Source organism: Oryzias latipes, chromosome 5 (genome assembly GCF_002234675.1).
Source record: "Oryzias latipes chromosome 5, ASM223467v1".
In the NCBI taxonomy this organism is placed as follows: Eukaryota; Metazoa; Chordata; class Actinopteri; order Beloniformes; family Adrianichthyidae; genus Oryzias; species Oryzias latipes.
The window spans coordinates 7,621,649-7,640,390 of NC_019863.2; the positions used below are offsets into that span (position 1 = coordinate 7,621,649).

Below are 18,742 nucleotides of genomic sequence, written 5' to 3' on the forward strand. Positions count from 1 at the left end.
TGACACTTGGGTTTTATTCATGGGTATTTTGAAACAGCAGCGGTTCAACTGGGCTTTATAAGGTTGATGATCAGTATTAATAAAGTGACAAACACTGTTGGAGCACCAGAATCCACACATTTGCGAGGATTTTTTTATTGCCAGCTTGACTTTCACTCTGCCCAGCTCCCGTCGTCTTTTGCACAATCTCTGAAGGTTAGAAGTCATGAATCTGATTGAAAAATAATCATACGTTCACCTAATAATTAATTCAATTATAAATCTTAAACATATATAAACATATTTACTCTTTTGTATTTGGAACACCCAACACAGAAAGTGTTTACTAGTAAGATTGCCACAAGAAGTTCAATAGATTGCTCAGGGAGGGGGATTCCAACACTAACATAAGTTGTAGTTTTTAGTGTTTCCTGATGATGGCGCTGTTTCCACACTGATAGCAATGTTACGTAAACGCAGAAGAAGAAACTACTCACGCTTTAGCAATACTTATTTTGTTGTTAAAAGAGAAACTGTCACTGCACGTATTTACCTCCTAAGTCTAAATCAGTCACCGAGTTTAGCTTTCGGTCCAGTAAAGCGTTTTTACATTTTTTCAAATCCAAAAAGTGTTTACAATTTTGAGTAAAATCCATAAGTTCATCGTGATTTTTAGTCTGACACAAGGAACTAAAGGGACCGCATTCTGTCAGGGTTTGTCCAGTGGTCCTGCCCCAAAAGCGATGCTGGTCACCGTTTTCTGCGCACCCAGGGATCGCCCAGAAAGCACATTTGCCCTCGAGGTGTCCCCGGAGTTGGAGCTGAGAGACTTTGTAGCACTTTGTGAACTGGAGTCGGGAATTCCTGCGGGGGAAATTCAGGCAAGAGCCCACTTACATGTAGCCATATAGCTAATAGCTAGCGGCTAACTCCTAGCTAGCTGAGCTGCTAGCATGAATCGGACTTTGTAAAATGTTGCGAAACTTTGCCTCATTATTGTTCGTATATCTATGATTCTTACCTTTTCTATTCGTTATGGGTTTTAGACGCATTTTAGACCAATTAAAGGCTAATTTAAACGTTTATGGAGCCAGTAATAGTTTGGTTTTTAAGATGTTTGTTGTTTTAGTTTGTAAGAAAACTGAAAACGTTTCACTTAAAACAAAATTAAACGTCCTAACAAAAACGATCCTAAATACTTCAGGACGTATTTTTCGACATGTAGTGTTTTGTATTTACTTTTAGTTTTTATTTTATTTTATTAACAACAAAATACCAGGCAGCTGGTCAATTTGAACCAGTAATACTAAAAATAGTGCAATAGGGGTTTAAGGCCTCCTAACAACAGCCATTTTTTAAAAGACAGCATTTGTCTTAGTATCTTAGATTGATGTTATTGTGTGGGTTTTAATGTAGAAATTTATGTTGAGGTGCATTTATTCACATTTATAATTGCAAACTTCTGCATATTAAAAATTCCACCCAAGCATGAAGTACATGAAGAATTGTAAACATTTGGAATTTACAAAAATTAAAAAGAATTTTAAAAGTGTTTAATGTTTCTTTATAGGTTAAAAGTTTTGCTCTCCTGAACTTTTTTTCTGTGTTGTTGAACTGCATTTACAAAAATGTCCTCACCTCAAAGAAATTATCTTTTCCACCCAACAATTGTCCTGAAAGTAGGACGTTATTTTGATCAACTCTGAAATCTTTAGTGAAACATGAGTAAGTATGTTTAAAGTCCATACCCCTTCCACTGAAAGCAGTGGGGAGAATCTGTCAAACATATGAGGTGGGGGCTAGTGGGTCCCTCCCCCCTTACTTTTACTGAGGCATCTAATTGGTCAGTTTATAACTTGTATAACTTGCGATAAAGGAAATTAATATAATGATAAAAATTTAGGATTAACAAGACAGTGGTTATTCTAACCAATAGAGTGACTCAGTAATAACTATTTATTTCTCAATTAACGTCTATGGGATTTCAGTTTTTTGGAGCCAGCAGGTACTTCCTGCTTGGAATGCGAGGGGGGTTCGTATTTATAGTCGTCAAGTAGATTTCCGGTTGAAAACATGAGCAAGCGGGATCATGCATAATGTCCCATAACACTTACATTTTCCGCTTTCTTGTTTATTTTTTTAATGTTGATATTTACAAATTATTTTTGTTTTCTGAAATATTTCCTTTTTGTTTCTTTTTTATTTATTTATTCCGTATCGGTTTCTGGAATTTTGTTTTGATTTCTAAAATGTAATGTTCTTTTTTTATTATTTTGCTTCTTAAATTGTTGTTGTGATCTTTAATATGTTTTTGCGTTGAGTGATTAGTCGGTGTGATTTGCACTTTGGGGCCACAGAACTATCAGGCTGCCACCTCCCAGACAGCAGGGAAACATGTTGTTTAATCTAGCCTGGTTGCAAAAAGATAATTCTGCTATTGGTTGTCTCTTGAGCAGAGGGACGTCTATGAGGCTATCCATATTTTGTCAGTGTGGCTGCAAAATGAACAGTAATTTTTTGTCCTTGTGCTGTTGAAAAATAGGCCAGTCACAGATTCTGCAAGTTGTCCCCCTTTAAAAGATGAGAGAGGTTTGTAATTTTCATCATAGATGCACTAGAACCTTGAGAGACAGAGTCAAAATGTAAATTTAAGGTCAAAACTTATAAATAATAAGTATAATATAATATAATACTATTAATGATGGTCATGGACAGAAGTCAAATGTTTTCTGTAGATCTTCCTTAGATAGGAACACACTATTGCTGTTATTTTGGTCCATTCTTTCATGCAGATCTTCTCAAGAGCTGTGATGTAGTAGGGCTGTCGCTGGGCAACACAGACTTCCCTCCACAGATTCTTTGTTGGATTGAGCTCCAGAGACTGGTTAGAGCTTTCCAGAACATTGGAATAATTCCTACATAACCACAACTTCTGTGTGTTTGACTGACGGAAGGAGGGTTTTGCCCAAAGTCTCACCATACATGGACCCGTGCATTCTTCCTTTACGCAGCCCTGTTCCTCGTGACCTACTGGCTTGTTTGTTTTGCAGCAAACCCCAGTTCAGTACTTGCTGATTAGCTGGATTGAGTGAGCCCAGTTTCTGATTGGCTGAACACACCGGATCCAGGTGACCAGTAATTACTGAAGTGAGGCTAGCTGCAAAACAAGCAGGGCGGTAGGTCACGAGGAACAGGGCTGGAGAATGCAATAGGTCGTTTACAGAAAATCGGCCCCATTTCCACCCCCATGTGCAAAGTGGGTATAGTGTTTACCGAGGGCCTTTCCTATTGTAAATTGATTAATCCCGGCCTTAATCAGGTCTACAGTCTCGTCCCCGGTGTCCTTTGACAGCTCTTTCCTCTTGATCATGGTGGAGAGGTTACACCCCGAGTGTTTAAGGATGTGGAAATGTCTTCTATACAGATAAGCTGTTCAAACTGTTGTAATGTGTGGAGGATAGAAGATCTTCTTAAAGTTACAGGTCTGTGAGCAACAGAAGTCTTGCTTGTTTCTAGAAAAAATTCTGTAAAAATGAAACAATGTGATTTTCTGGACTTTTTCTTTTTAGACATTCTGTCTCTCACAGTTGAAGTTTATCTATAATGAACATTACAGACCTCTCTTTTAATATTTATTTAGTTGGTGACTAACAAATGCCCCACTCTAGGACCCGTTAAACAAAGATTATTTTAATTTTAGCAGAAATGTTGTCAAACTTTAGAATAAAGACTCTATTTACAAGTTTGATTTAAAAAAAAAAAAACCACTGAAGTATTAAATATTGTTTATTCCTTTAAATCTGTTGCACTGTAACTTAATCTTTTTTGGATTCGAAGTTAAAAATCTTCTAGTTGAAGTCTGACAGGTTTTTATTGAAGATTTGTTGACTTTTTTTAAAAAATTTTTTTACAAATGTTGTCAGTTATAATGTTCTCATAAAACAAAAAATCCTTGATTTAAAATGCAATTTAATTTGAATTCTAAAATGAAACGGCGTGTTAGTATGTAGTTGAGTCCAGCCCTGTCACAGGCGTTCCCTCCTCAGTAATTGGTTGCTTCGTCGTTGTGGGACTGAAGTAAGGTGTCAGTTTAATCAGCTTCAGCTGCTGCAGAAAAACCCACAGGCAGGACTTTGTCCTTTTACTTTCACAACTGCTGCTGTTTGTTGACACATTATAGTGGGCACGCTGGAAACAGAAAGTGTGATCACAAACTGCTGTGACACACTGACACCATGACACAGATCAAGAAGACCACAAGGGGGGGGGGGGGGTGCAACGCTGGAGCTGAACGTGGCCTCCATTTAGGGTTTCTAAAGTCGCACGTTAGAGGAGTTTTGTAGTAGAACAATTGTTGGAGGGTGGCTGTTATTTTTGTCAGAATGTGAATAAGAATGAAAGAGGAAAGGATTTAACAGCGCAGTGATTTTGAACATTTCTACTTTCAGATCACATATGTAGAGCAGCCACTGAAGGACCCCACGCGTGCCTTGGGGAATTATGGGGTTAAGGATGGCGATGTCGTGGTTCTACGACAAGCGGACAGAAGGCCGCCACCGACTCTGCCATCCCTGTCAGGTAACGGCGATGAAAAAGAGTCATGCAGCTCATGGAAATGAAATCAAACAAATGCAAAGGTATTAGCAGATTTTTATCAATATATTTTGCACTAACTTCTCCTTATCTGTTGTTCCCCTCAGGTCTGCCCCGCATTGACTTTCGTTCCATCACAGTCCCAGGTACGTCTTCATCAACCAATCAGCGCAGCTCTGCAAGGCCGCTGCCGCCACAGCAACAGCCGTCTCAACCGCAGCAGCCGCAGCAACCACAGCCGCAACCACAGCCGCAACCACAGCCTTCCACACCTACGGCCTTTCGTGGCACCCTCCCCCAGGGTCTGGACGACCCCGCCTTACTGCAGCAGATGCTCTTATCAAATCCACACGAGCTCTCGCTCCTAAAAGAAAGAAACCCTCCACTGGCTGAGGCCCTGCTGAGTGGAGATTTAGGTGGAAAACATTCATTTTTCTCAGACTTTGTGTTACGGTTATTGATTTATAAAGGAATGGGTCACATTTGTGGGTTTTGTGTTTTTTTACAGAGCGTTTTACCAAAGTGCTGCTGGAGCAGCAGCAGGATCGAGCCAAAAGGGAACAAGAGCGAATCAGACTTCTGACTGCGGATCCGTTTGATTTAGAAGCCCAGGCAAAAATTGAAGAAGACATCAGGTAGAGAAAGCCGTTCAAAACGAAGACATCAAATCAGAAATCAGTCCATCATGTTAGAATTAGGCCAAGTTATCACTTTAATGACATTTGTTCATGTTTCAGGCAACATAACGTGGAAGAAAACATGACCATTGCAATGGAGGAAGCCCCAGAAAGCTTTGGACAGGTGGTTATGCTGTACATTAACTGCAGAGTCAATGGCCACCCAGTAAAAGCTTTTGTTGACTCAGGTAATTTGATTTGATTTTGATATGATTGATTTTGATTTCAAGCATTAATTGTAGTCAATACAAAAACACACAGATTTATTAAACTCATTACAGAAATGATTAAATGCATAGATAAAAAAACAAAGACACACTTCAGTCACATTTATTGTTTGAAAAGGAGTGGGAAGAAGGGAATTTAGATAATCCCACCCCTACTGAGTTCATTCATTTTATAGTTTTGCAAAGTTTCGTAATCTGGTTCTGATCAGATTGATTTTTTTCAAGTAACAAAATCAAGCGATTGATTATCTTCAGGAAGCACTCATTCATAATTTCAGTAAACAGTATCGTGAACCACACATGTAACAGATATGTGAATCTCTGAACTTCAAGTGCCGTACAAATTGTTTGACAAGAATTAGGGTGGTAATAAGATGTATCTGCATGTTTGTGCTGCTCATCTTTAGAACAAAGTTTCACAGTCGAGTACGAGCAAAGAGTAAAAATGTTATCCTGTCTGAAAATTGTATAAAGTGTGTTGAGGGGGTTTACAGCCATAAACGTCTGTAACTTAACCTTCTGTGTGTTATTTTTGGAATTTAACCCCTGCAATAAACAAGACACTACTGTATTTCATTATTATAGACAGGATTTATGAATTAACTTGTAAATAAATATATTAAGTGGATTTAGACGTTGCTGTTTTTGTCGGGTCAACATCTTCGGTGCTCAGGAACTCCTCTGATTCTGAAAGATGCTAAATATTTTTTTCCCTCCAACCTCACCATTTCAATCTCCACATGAGCCTTTCTCTGGTCCTCACTGTTGTCCTTTTGGTGTCACAGTGCACTGAGAGAAGCAGCTGCTTGCTCTTGGTGTGCAGTGGGAAAGGACAGAAATGCTGAGTGAAATCAGGTCAAACAGAATGATCCAGTGCCGCTTTTGCTGCTCATTTCTCTTTAGGATTGAGTCACCTTGCTAAAGTTCAGTAAGAGGAAAAAAAAAAAGTTTAAACTTTTAACTTTGAATTTTCCCATGAAACCCTGAATTGACTTTTGCCTGTGACGCAAAATCTACCGGAAGAGATTATGACTACAAAGAAACTAGAAACTGCTGACTCATGCTTTGATTTCCTGTCAGTTAAAGAAGCAAAATACAAAGCAGAAATTGTTTAGATCTGTCACATTCACTGCCAAAGACTACGCATACCACCATTCAAGCATTTTATTTATCAAATAATTTGTAGTCTGTGTTAACTGAAACTTAAAGTTTAAAATGACATCCTATCAGTTTCTAACTGGATGTTTTATCATACAAAAACTTGCTTTCTGCATTTCATTTCTCTGTGTTACTAGTTTTTTGAAAACAAGTTTATTTTAAAATGAAACACATGGACTACTTTTAATGTTGTGCATTTATATTTTATTTAAATTACTTTCAAGTTGATGCTTTCATAATAAGAAGGGCTTTTATGTTTTCTCTGTCGCTCATTCTTAGGAGCCCAGATGACCATCATGAGCCAAGCGTGTGCGGAGCGCTGTAATATCATGCGACTGGTGGACCGACGCTGGGCCGGGATCGCAAAGGGAGTCGGAACTCAGAAAATCATCGGCAGAGTTCATCTGGGTTGGTGTCCTTTTGATGAATGCAGAAAATGAGAGAACAAAGAATAGAAGAGGTGACTGCTGTGGAGCAGGAAGAAACAAAGAGTAGTGAAGGGGAAGTGAGGAGGGCATTAAAGAGGATGAAGAGTAGAAAGACACTTGGTCCTGATGATATACATGTGGAGGTATGGAAGTGCCTACAGACATGGCAGTGGAGTTTTTGACTGGATTGTTTAACAGGATCTTAGGTGGTGAGAAGATGCTCGAGGAATGGAGGAGAAGTGTGATGGTGGCAATTTCTAAGAACAGCAGAGATGTGCAGAGTTGTGGCAACTACAGAGGAATAAAGCTGATGAGCCATACTTCAATGTATGGCTAGACGTCATTGAAGCTAGACTAGGAGCAGAAGTGAACATTTGTGAGCAGCAGTATAGTTTGATGCCAAGAAAGAGAACGACAGATGCTATATTTGCTTTAAGGATGTTGATAGAGAAGCACAGGGAAGGTCAGAGAGAGCTACACTGCGTCTTTGTAGATCTGGAGAAAACTCACGACAGAGAGGAACTGTGATACTGTATGAAGAAGTGTGGAGTGACAGATAAGTATGTAAGAGCAGTGCAGGACATGTATGAGGGCTGTAGGACAGTGGTGAGGTGTGCTGTAGGGGGGATAGAGGAGTTGGAGGTGGGATTACATCAGGGATTACCTTTGAGCCCCTTCCTGTTTACAATGATGATGGACACTAACAGATGAGGTCAGACAGGAATCACCATGGACTATGATGTTTGCAGACGATATTGTAATTTGTAGTGAGAGAAGGGAACAGGTGGAGGAGAAGCTAGAGAGGCGGAGTTTTGCTCTGGAAAGGAAAGGAATGAAGGTTATCTGCAGGAAGACGGAGTTCATGTGTGTGAATGAGAGGAACTCAAGTGGAAGAGTGAGGTTACTGGGACAAAAGATGGAGGATTTGAAGTATCTGGGATCAACAGTCCAGAGTGGAAAAGAAGTGAAAAAGCGAGTGCAGGCAGGTTGTGGAGAAAAGTGTCAGGTGTGATGGAAGAGTTTCTGCTCAGATAAAAGGAAAGGTGTAAAAAACTGCAGTGAGAACAGCCATGCTGTTGGGTCTAGAGGTAGTAGAGGAAAAGACAGGAAGCAGGGCTGGAGGTAGCAAAGAAGAAGATGCTGAGGTTCTCTTCAGGAGTGACCAGGATGGATATGAGGACATCAGAGGGACAGCACTTTGGAGATAAAGTCAGAGGCCAGACTGAGATGGTTGGGACATGTCCAGAGGAGAGATAGTGAATCTATTGGTAGAAGGAAGCTGAGTCTAGAGCTTCCAGGCAAGAGGTCTAGAGGACGACCCAAGAGGAGGTTTATGGATGCAGTGAAGGAGGACATGAAGGTAATTGGTGTTCGAGGAGAGGATGTAGAAGACGGGGTTAGATGGAGGAAGCTTATTCGCTGTGGCAACCCCTGAAGGGAAAAGCTCAAAGGAAAAGAAGAAGGTGTCCAAATTTTCATCTTAACTTTTAAACCAATCAAATGTGAGCACAGATGCTGATCAACTGAGTCATGTTTAGGTTGGAAGTATCTTTACTTCATCTTACGGCTCTTGAATATGTATACAGTCTGGAATCCATTAAGCTTTTTCATAAGAAAGGAGTCCCAGTTGACTTTTACTATTTAAAAATGAAAGTAAAGCACAAATGAATATGTACTCTGACTTCTTCTGTCTCCAGAAGACGTTTGGAGACGAGTAGCATAATCTTTGACAGGCTGGAGATTGTCTTGTAAAACAAAATTGATTTATAAATCTCACATCAGTTGAACAAAATTCCACAGGATGTTCTGAGATCGTTTTCAATTCAATCAAATATCTAAAGTCCTAATCCCATTTTTTAATCTGGGGTAAGTGGGTTTTTTTTACAGTATATTTATGCAATTTTCACCTAAAAGAAAAAATGACCGGTGACATTTTCTAGAACATAGTTTCTGCAGAGCGGCAGTAGTTCATTATTAATGTGCCTTTGTACGCTCTCCCACTGACTTACAGCCCCTATCAACCCCAACCTAACATTCGTGCTGCAATAAAAATGTCGAGCAATATTGCAGCCATCCAGCCGTACAGTTTTGATCTTCGTCACAAATACAATCTTTGCATTTTGCTCCTTATTGACAGAAATAAAGAAATACTCAGAAATGCAATTTTGAATTAAATTTTCTTAAAATGTCATCATCAGAGAAGATGTTAAAAAGACCAAAAACAGTTTTTATCTTGTGACTTCAGTTGCTCTGCCCTTTTCCCTTCAAAGATCTTCAGTAGAACAGTTGTAAATCTTTTCATAGATTTGAAAATAATGCTGTCCAACTTCAATTAAAATTCATTCAAAAGTGCTCTCCAGGATGTTTTTATTAAATAGGTTTTTGCTGCTTCCTGTTTGACCCGTTGCGTGTTTGTTTCCAGCTCAGGTGCAGATTGAGGGGGATTTCCTGCCCTGCTCCTTCTCCATTCTGGAAGACCAGCCCATGGACATGCTGCTGGGGCTGGACATGTTGAAGAGACACCAGGTCTGTTGGCTTTCCTCAGTTTCACCACAGCTTTAGATCTGAACTTGTACAGTAAAACATTCATTAGAAGGTAAAACTCAGTCAACTGTTTATATTTTATTATTTATGTGCGGCTGACTGCTTTTTTACTCCCTGTTTTGATGGAATCCGCATCTATGAATGAGGATCTGCACAGACAGGAAGACTTGGTTTCTTTGTTCTGCTGTCTGCATGCTGGATGAACAAGTAAAGGAGGATGTGTTCTGCTGGTCCCCTCAGTGCTCAATAGACCTGAAGAAGAACCTGCTCGTAATTGGCACTACTGGCACCGAAACCCGCTTCCTGTCCGAGGCGGAGCTTCCGGAGTGCGCCCGGCTGGCATACGGCGCGGAGGGCCGTGAAGACGCCCGTCCAGGAGAGATAGCTGATAGAGAGCTGGCAGAGGCGCTTCAGAGGTCCATACAGGAAAGCGGTGAGGAGCTGGAGTCCGTTCATGGAACCACATTTGCATGTGCCTCTAAAAGCTTCTTACTATCATTTATGCAGTCATCTGAATGTTAGTTCCTGATCATTCTGTTTCCACGGTGTTCACAACAAGGAGCTCAAGAAATGTGTCTTTTTTTTTTGTATCATAGATCATCCATAATACGTGTATTCCAGAGTAAAAAAAAAAACATTTTAGTTTACGAAGAGAAAGTGTAAGTAAAACCAAAAGTGATGAATGTTTTTCATGATGCAACAACAAACCGGTTCTTGGATAAATCTCAGTGGAGTTGAAGAATGACACTTGAAGCTAGTTAGACCCAAACCTCAGAGAAAAGCACAGAATCTGAGCGTGTCAGCCAGACAGAAAATTTGATCCATATTATAATTAGATACATTAATCATATCGATAATGATTTGTACGATTGAAAAGAAACCCTACATCAGTAAATTAAGGCCACTTTTGGGGAGAGTGACTCTGTTTTCAGCTGAAGCTTTAGCTCCAGTGTTTACATTGTTTTGACTACCATAACTCTTTAACTGTTTACGCCAGTGGTCTCCAGCTACCAGTCTGTGGGACAGTTGGTACCTCGCCGCAGAGAGAGAAAAAAAACTCCACCTACATTGTCTTATATGATTCTGAAGGAAGTATTATTTTGGAAAACTCCTGGGTTCTCCCCATCCCATCCGACTCCTTCTTGAAATATGTCACGTCGCTCGATAATGTGTCGAAAATACACCATGTTACCAAAAGTATTCAGTCACCTGCCTTGACTCGCATATATACTGAAGTGCCATCCCATTCCTAATTAATAGAGTTCAATATGATGTCAATCCACCTTTTGGATTTATTACAGCTTCAACTCTTCTGGGAAGGCTGTCCACAAGGTTGAGGAGTGTTTTTTTTTAGGAATTTTTGGCCATTCTTCCATAAGTGCGTTGATGAGGTCACACACTGATGTTGGTGGAGAAGGCCTGACTCTCAGTCTCTGCTCTAATTTTTACAATTTTCTACACCTGTGGCCAGAACAACTGATCAGGACACCTGATTCTGATCTGATCTGGACCGGGTGGGTGAGTCAATACTTTTGGTAATTTGGTGGACATCCGCTGCTTTCTCAAGCTAGCAAAGTTAAAGGGCCTATATCATGCTAAATCATTTTTTGCGCTTTTAAGTGTATTAAAATGTTCATTCCTCATGAAAAGTAACCCAAAAGCTGCATTTGTCTTCATTCACACATTTCTGAGTATTCCTCTAAAACTCTGCTCTCTGAACACCAGCCCCTTCCAACCCACAAAAACGTGTAGGTCAGCTCCTTCCAAGAAGAGTCAGTGCCGCCAGCACCGCCCCCCACCCACTTTCTCCACGGAGCTAGTGGTGATCAACAAAACCCTTTTATTATAAATGCATTGTTTGCACATCCATCTCTGCAAAAGTTCAGACGTTTGTTGTCGTGGGCGAGACGCAGACACGCTGCCGAATGTGCGGCACCCACAAGGAGCGAAAGCCGGTACCTCATAGAACCAGTCGAGTTACGTCCTGGTAGGAAAATGAACTAGGATAATAACTTTTGTTTCATAAAAATGTCGTTTTATGTGCTAAAAGTAATATTATAGTTTGTATGGTTATTGTCTCCTCTGAAAGGCTGAAGTTATGCATGATATAGGCCCTTTAACAATAATGAACATATTTGGAAAGTTTCTTGTGGCAGAAAAGATCCAGTGAGGAAACCAGCGAAGAGCATTTGACTTCAAAATAAAAGAAAACGTTATTTAACAGACAAAAACCATGAATCTTTGCAGTTGTTCCCACACGCCAATATAAAAATGCATAATCTTCAGCATCGGGCTGTCCAAAGTTACGAGGATGTTGCTAGTACAGTAGTTTAAACAATCCGTTCGTGCTTATTATTTAGAAAATAGCAGTTTTATTGACTTTTGTTGTGTGTTTCTGCGTGGCACCTTATGTCAGACGAGGCTGAGTTGGCGTCTGATGTTTTTTTAGCATCCACTTTATGGTAGTTGTGGGATAAATCTATATCACATAAAGATCACATGCTTCCTACAGACATTTCTAGAGTACAAATAAAGTTTAAAGCGGCTGCAGATGAACTTAATCCTCAAAAGTTACGGGAAACTGGAAGCTAAAAACAAAATCTGGTGCCTCCTTCAACTTCGTGCTGACGGCTCCATTAAAATACTGTCTGACATCAAGCCGGTGTGTTGGAGACCGCTGCTTTACACAGTTAATTTCATCTTAAATGGCTTCCTGATCAACTTAAATCAGCTGATTTGAAGCGATATGCAATTCTAAAGTGTTGCATGTGGGTTCAAAGCTGCTTTTCTCCCCGTCAGAATCAGCACATTCATGGCGTAAACGGTTAAAGGGTAGCAGTAGGTCAGAGCATGTCTGATTTAGGGGCCGGCTTCGGCATCTCCAGAGTTCAGTGGTTTCCTCGTCCATGCTGAACACTGAACTGAACAATTTTAGTCTTCTAATCCAGTGTTTTTCAACCAGTGTGCCGCGGCACACTAGTGTGCCGTGGGAGATGGTCAAGTGTGCCGTGGAAAATTGCCCTCATTAACTGATCTAAAAACATTAACCATCTCCAGGAAATCAGCTCTTTGTTCATCCAAACAGGTCCTGATAAAACACTGACTAGTTAGGAATATAAACGATCATAAAATACTTTTTTCGTTGTGTTTATTTGATTCTATTAAAGACATTTTGATAAGAATGACGGTAACGCGAAATAGCTGCAGCTATAACTGTGTAAGGAAAAGTCCCGCAGCTTTTACTGTCTCCACGACTCCACCAATCATTCTTGAAGGCTTAATCACATGTCATCAGTCTGACCAATCAGAAGTGGTTAAAGTCTCCACTTCCTTGTTCCAATTTAGCTCATTACTCAGTCAGTTCCGACAAAAACACCAGCTAAAGCTCGTCTTTAGCGGTATAACTTTCCACAGAATCCGGTATCAGACCGTGGAACAAGTGAACAAAACCATGAAGCTCAGAGACGCGAGTCTTTCTGCCGTTTTCTTGCAGTTTTCACACTTCATCTCCCATGATGCATTGGCTTAAAGGGACAGCGTCTTGAAAACACAACGAACATACAGTTTGTATGTAACTTAACTTTTATTACATCTTTTAGAAAAACATCTGCAACTTCCTGCTTTTTCTGCCACAATTATCACAAAAATGCACGTCAGATTTTCCGGGGGGGGGGGGGGGGGGGGGTGTAGATCAAAACAGAGAGTTTCTGCTTTTTTTTTTTTTTTTTGGGATGCTGGTGTGCCGCGGGATTTTTGTCAAGGTTAAAGTGTGCCGTGGCTCAAAAAAGGTTGAAAAACACTGTTCTAATCTGTGAATATTGCTTTAGCATCTCACCAAACTGCTAACAGTTCATCCATCTACAAAACCAGGTCACTCTTAAAACGAATTGGGTTGACTATTTAAACGGATTTTGACGGATTAAATGCTGCTGAAATGGGGGTTCATTCCAACGTTCCCTCTGAAGTGAAGCATCGGTCGTTTCTGGATGACACCTTTTCACATGTGCGTGTGTGAAAAGGCCAATGGTTTGGTGCATGCCCTGTGTGTGACTGCTAACTCTCTCCGTCCCTTTGCATGATGTGTGTGGTGTGTGCCCTAACCCCTGAGCAGGACAGCACTGATGCATTTGGAGACTGCTGGAGAGCCCCCCACCAACCAGGTACTGCAAACTCACGACTCCCATCACCCAGGCTAAGTCCATTGCTCTTTCTTTTATTTTGCTGGTTTTTTTGTTGCTGCTGTGGAAGTTGTGTAATTTGTTTTTAGTTCCATGAATTAGTTGTTGAAGCATTAAAATCAGTTCATTTTAGTAAAAGATCTTTGCACACAGATGTTCAATCCTAAAGGAAATGACAAGTTGATTTGTTTTCTAAAGCTCTCATGTTTGCTCTTAAAAGAAAACGTCCGTTTGGTTCTTTTTGTCCTCAGACACTGCAGATGGACCGGCTACCTCAACAGAGCCCCCACCATTTACATTAGACCAAACGCTCCCCTCCTCCGCTCCTGCTGAAAGCCCTCGCTTTGATCAGCCCCACAACTCCGCCCCGGCCGCCATGGAGCGAGCTCCAGAGCCAGAGCAGTGCCAGATCCCTCCTGACTTACTGCAGCCTTCAGCTCCAGCAGAGGATGCTTCTCCACCTCCTGGTGTCGCTCCTCCTCCTCCTCCTCCTCCTCCACATCCTCTGGCGATGCAAAGTGACCCCGATGTGCTCCCTTCACGCACTACAGCATCAGATGCCGTCTCTACAGAAATGATCACCAAGCACCAGGGCTCAGAGGATGAGGAGGATGCTGAAGCAGGCATGGTGGAGGAAAGCTCAGAATGCACAGCAGAGGAGCCGTCCACCATTCAGCCCATGGAGCTGGACGCCTCTGACACCGCAGACGTCTGTCCCAAAGCTCCCAACCATCCCGACTCTGTGGAGATGGAGCCTTCCTCTGCTCCTGGCGCTGCGGTTCCCTCTGAGAAGGACACGCCTGATGAAGATCGCTGCTCCAGCTCTGAGAGCGTGCCTTCGCTGGCGGCGGCTCTGGTGGAGCTCCACGAGCTGCTGGTTTCCAACAGCCGCGCTCAGTCCCAGGACAGCAGCATGTCCTGCTCCCCGCCGTGCTCTCTGCTGCACGACGCAGACAAAGCATCTCCTGAGCCTCGGACCCCGACACCCGAAAACACCCAGCCTGCCCACTGCACTGCCATGACATCTGATGAAGAACCAAGTGATGCCAAAGCCAACGACGCTGCTGCTGCTGCAGCTGCTGCTGCTTTGTCTCATGTGGAACAATCCGAGTGTCTTGTGTTTGATAATGATCCGGGTGAGGATCCAACTGGAACCGAAGACAGATCCTCACAGAGGGATGCAGATGCTCCAGATGACGGCGGAAGCATATCTCAGCCTGAGCCGGAACTTCCTCCCTGTCCTGCTGTCATCCCTGAGGTCAGGGAACCACCGGAGGGGCAGCATGAGAGAGGGGTTGCAGACGGGCAAGCCTCCGCTCCAAACGCCCACGATTCTCTCCACGCGGAGCCCACCCCGCTCATCCCATCCTCGTCATCGGAGGCCCAGCAGGAGGGAGTCTCGAGCGCCTCTGCCTCTGTTCCTCCTCTCCCTCAGGCTGCCTGGTCTTCGTCTCCAGCTCCTCTTCCTCCCTCTCCTCATCCCTTTACAGACCATTTTCCAGCAGAGCACATTGAGAGAATCCAGGCAGCAGGCTTTTCTGCCACGGAGGCCGTGGAGGCGCTGGAGCGGGCTGACGGGGTTGTGGAGCTGGCTCTGCTGGCTCTCCTGGCCCGCAGCATCACTGTGCCCACGTAGACCGGGAGCCGGTCCTGAGTCTCCAGCCTCCAACTCAGTCTTATTTATACTTGACACTGGTTCCCTCTGTTTGTTTTTTTCTTTTGCTTTAAGGTTTCATTTCAGAAGGGAGCATGTGAAATCACAGAGAATCAATTCTGAGCAGGTGTTTGCATGCAGATGTTTTAGGTGCCCACTCACTGAGGATTCTGGGAAAATAGACCTGTTTTGTTTTTGTCCCATTTTGATAGCACATTGGGAAAGGAGACTGAACCTCATCAGTTCCTGTTTTCTATCATAAACCCACATGCTTGTGAGGAAATGATGCTTTCGTCCTTTGAAATTCCGCTACAATTCTGCTTTTTCTATACTTTTCTTTTTCAATCGTGGCTATTCCTCTGTCTCAGATGTCAAAATCAACCCATAATTAAAAAGAGCCTGTTTTTTTTTTTTTACTGCACAGGCATGTTTGAAGTGAAACAGCTGTGCATAAAATTCTTAGTTTTGATCCCAAATCGTTAGTACACATTTTTCTTTCTTCACGTGTGTATCAGTGTAGCACATGTGTACACATGTACTGATACACGTGTGTATCAGTGTATCAGAACACGTGTGTATACGTGTGATACAGTTTGTAGCTCCTGTTCAGAAGCTTTTATTTTTGTGACAAATCCTCAGTGTTTTAAAAAAAAAATCCCTTTTTTTATTTTGAATGAGGCCTTTCATGGCAATTTTTTTTCCTCTAGTGATAAATTTAATTGAACATTTGAATGCCTTTGGGTCACACAATGTTCAGACAGATTTAATTATTTACTTATATCTTGTATGAAATTTTAATAAATCGCAAATGAAATTAAACCAGTATTTGTATAACTTGTTTGAGTTGGAAGCATTCTTTTTTCCTGTTGTTGATACTTGTCAATATTAAAGTACTAACCCTTGTGCTATCAACGTTAATGCGCCTTGTAGGCATGTTAACGTTAGGTGTGGGGTCATCTGGACCCAACACAAAAGACAGTGCACTGAACCTTGTTATTCAACCAAGTTAGCTTCCGATTCTCAAGGCCACTAAAGGAAAATTCCACTGCATTTTTCGCACTAAGATCCCCTAGAACCAGGTCCTGTTCAAAAACCACAGAACCTGGACTGCTCAGCAGGAAAGCCACAAAAACATAAACCTGTCATAAAGTAAACGTGACCAAACCAACTTGTAAGATAACCCCTCTCTTTTTGGATCCTGATATATTAATGGTTATCTCTTCCCATTTCAGTTTCACCCAACTCTTTCTGTTCTTCATATATTTTCTCTCCTCCGTCGATCGTATCTCTCCCTTCCTCATTTTGAGAAATCAAAGGTGTCAACTTCCTGCTCGGAAGGTTTCACAAATCAGAAACTGTGTTTAATGTGTTCTTTACTATCTAAATCATGATTTAATCCAGGTTTGAATAGTCCAGGTCCAGTGGTTTTTGAACAGGACCTGGTTCTAGGTGATCTTAGTGCGAAAAATGCTATCAATTCATCCTGTTTCACATTTTCACTAATCAGAAAAATACAGTGGAATGTTCCTTTAGTGCACTCGGGAATTGGAAGCTGTGAATCGGAAGCTAACTTCAGCGTCGTTTGTCTTCAATGATTTGTGATCTTCACTGGTGTCCATGGATTACATGAAATCCTCTTCACCTTTATCCACCTTTGTCATGGTAGGGAGAACACGTCAATGTAAGGGTGGGGTCATCTGGACCCCACAAGATGGCACAAGGGCTAGATAAGATCAAGCAGTCAAAAACGCTGAGATTTTAAATAAGAATGAGTTAGGGATATTGTTATTTACAAGTGCTTTTCCTATTTGGTCTGAATTTGAATGAAACGTCAAATCTCCCTTTGAAATTACCAATAATGAATGAGAATGAACAACATTTTCATCAGTTTTATATTTATTACATCCAAAGTTAAAACAATAATAAAGAGAGCCCCAAAATACAAACTTTGACCATTTCAATAGCAGATATTTCCACCATCTGCCACTATTTGTCTCCTTTTCCTCACCAGCGCCATGATGTTGTTCTCAGCCAATCATTCCACTCTTCCACTAGTGCTGCATGTAGAGGGGCGGGGCTCGATCATGCAGTCTCTGCTTGAGCCGGTCCCAGGCGTGATCGATTGACCTTCAGGTTAGAGGTCAACCATATGAGGCACTCTGACTTCCTGAAGTCCGGCTGTGACAATTCTGGTAAAGTGTGTTGGAGCTTCATCCTCCAAAACAGGAAGTTTGGTGATGATGATGGCTGATGATGTCTGAGGAGAGAGCTGGGGTGACTGGACCATCTACAATAACCACATCGGTTTTGCGCTGACTGATGCCTCTCTATGTTGTTGCACCTCCTCCACCAACGTGAACTCCGTTGACCTTCTCCAGCAACGCTGGGCTGGTAAACCTTCACTTTACATTTTATTTTACTGGCAGCAGTTTCACAGGTAAAAAGCTAATTTTTTTTATACTGCAGCTTACCATAAAAAAATTGTACTGTAACATCAGTTACAGAACAACCACAATGCATCACTGCAACATTACACTGAATGTCGCAGGGGGGGGGGGGGGGGGGGTTGTTGGCATTGTGTGGGTTTTAAACCAAATATTTGTTTAATGTCTTGTCTTTTTGTTTTTACATTTTGATTATGTTTTTATGTAAAGCACTCTGGGTAGCATGAGGAGCCGGTTTAGCTCGTGCTGGTTTGCGGCACCTTCCGTCCGTGAAACAAGGGTTCGACTCTGGGCTGCTCCCTGTTCCCTTCTCTACTTCTGTGCCGGTCCCAAGCCCAGTTGCTTTGAGAAGGTTGCGTCAGGAAGGGCATCCGGCGTAAAACATTGCCAAGTTTACCGTGCGACTTGTTCACTGTGGCGACCCCTGATGGGAAAAGCCGAAAGAGAAAGAAGACTCTGGGTAGCATGAATTGGAAAAGTGCTATAGAAATAAAGTTTGGTTTGATTTGTCACTCCTGGGTCTGTCCCAAACTCTGCCGGTGTTTCTGGGTTTTGGTGAAGCTTTTGCTCAATTTCAATAAGGAAGACCTTCCTCATCTTCAGGTATGCTGGGTTTACAGAATCATCACTCGACTCTGACTCTCTGCTGACTCTTGGCACACTGAGCCAATAGCCAAAGTGCTTACTTTCCTCAAAGCCAATCACAAACAAATTCCTGCCTTTAAATTCACTAAAGTCTGTTTATCCGCATTCCGGACATTTACCGGCCCTCCTTCGCCCTTTTGTCCTCCTTTGCACTGTTCTCCTCCTTCCCCTCGTTCTCCTTCTCCCCGTTCTTCTCCTTCCCTTCGTTCTCCTCC

At 42.0% G+C, this 18,742-nt stretch overlaps 1 protein-coding gene across 2 annotated transcripts; it reads left to right on the top strand.

The window, feature by feature from the left end:
• The first annotated feature begins 462 nt into the window (after nucleotides 1–462).
• On the top strand, nucleotides 463–16,272 carry ddi2 (DNA damage inducible 1 homolog 2). Of its 2 annotated transcripts, XM_023954839.1 has the most exons (10): nucleotides 463–860; nucleotides 4,428–4,557; nucleotides 4,680–4,988; nucleotides 5,081–5,207; nucleotides 5,310–5,437; nucleotides 6,914–7,042; nucleotides 9,485–9,588; nucleotides 9,847–10,039; nucleotides 13,718–13,766; nucleotides 14,036–14,096. In XM_023954839.1, the coding sequence occupies exons 1-9, from the start codon at nucleotides 723–725 to the stop codon at nucleotides 13,726–13,728; spliced, it is 1,269 nt and encodes a 422-aa protein (XP_023810607.1). In that variant the 5' UTR covers nucleotides 463–722; the 3' UTR covers nucleotides 13,729–13,766; nucleotides 14,036–14,096. The 2 variants fall into 2 exon arrangements, with proteins under 2 accessions (XP_023810607.1, XP_023810606.1); XM_023954838.1 differs by lacking the exon at nucleotides 13,718–13,766 and having other exon boundaries at nucleotides 14,036–16,272.
• Nucleotides 16,273–18,742: the final 2,470 nt, after the last annotated feature.

What these genes read in the sequence shown, in the direction of transcription:
- ddi2 (XM_023954838.1), top strand. Translation starts at nt 723, where the DNA reads ATGCTGGTCACCGTTTTCTGCGCACCCAGGGATCGCCCAGAAAGCACA. An exon ending in TTCCTGCGGGGGAAATTCAG is followed by an intron (nt 861 to 4,427) that starts GCAAGAGCCCAC and finishes TTCTACTTTCAG; the next exon opens with ATCACATATGTAGAGCAGCC. An exon ending in AAAAGCTTTTGTTGACTCAG is followed by an intron (nt 5,438 to 6,913) that starts GTAATTTGATTT and finishes GCTCATTCTTAG; the next exon opens with GAGCCCAGATGACCATCATG.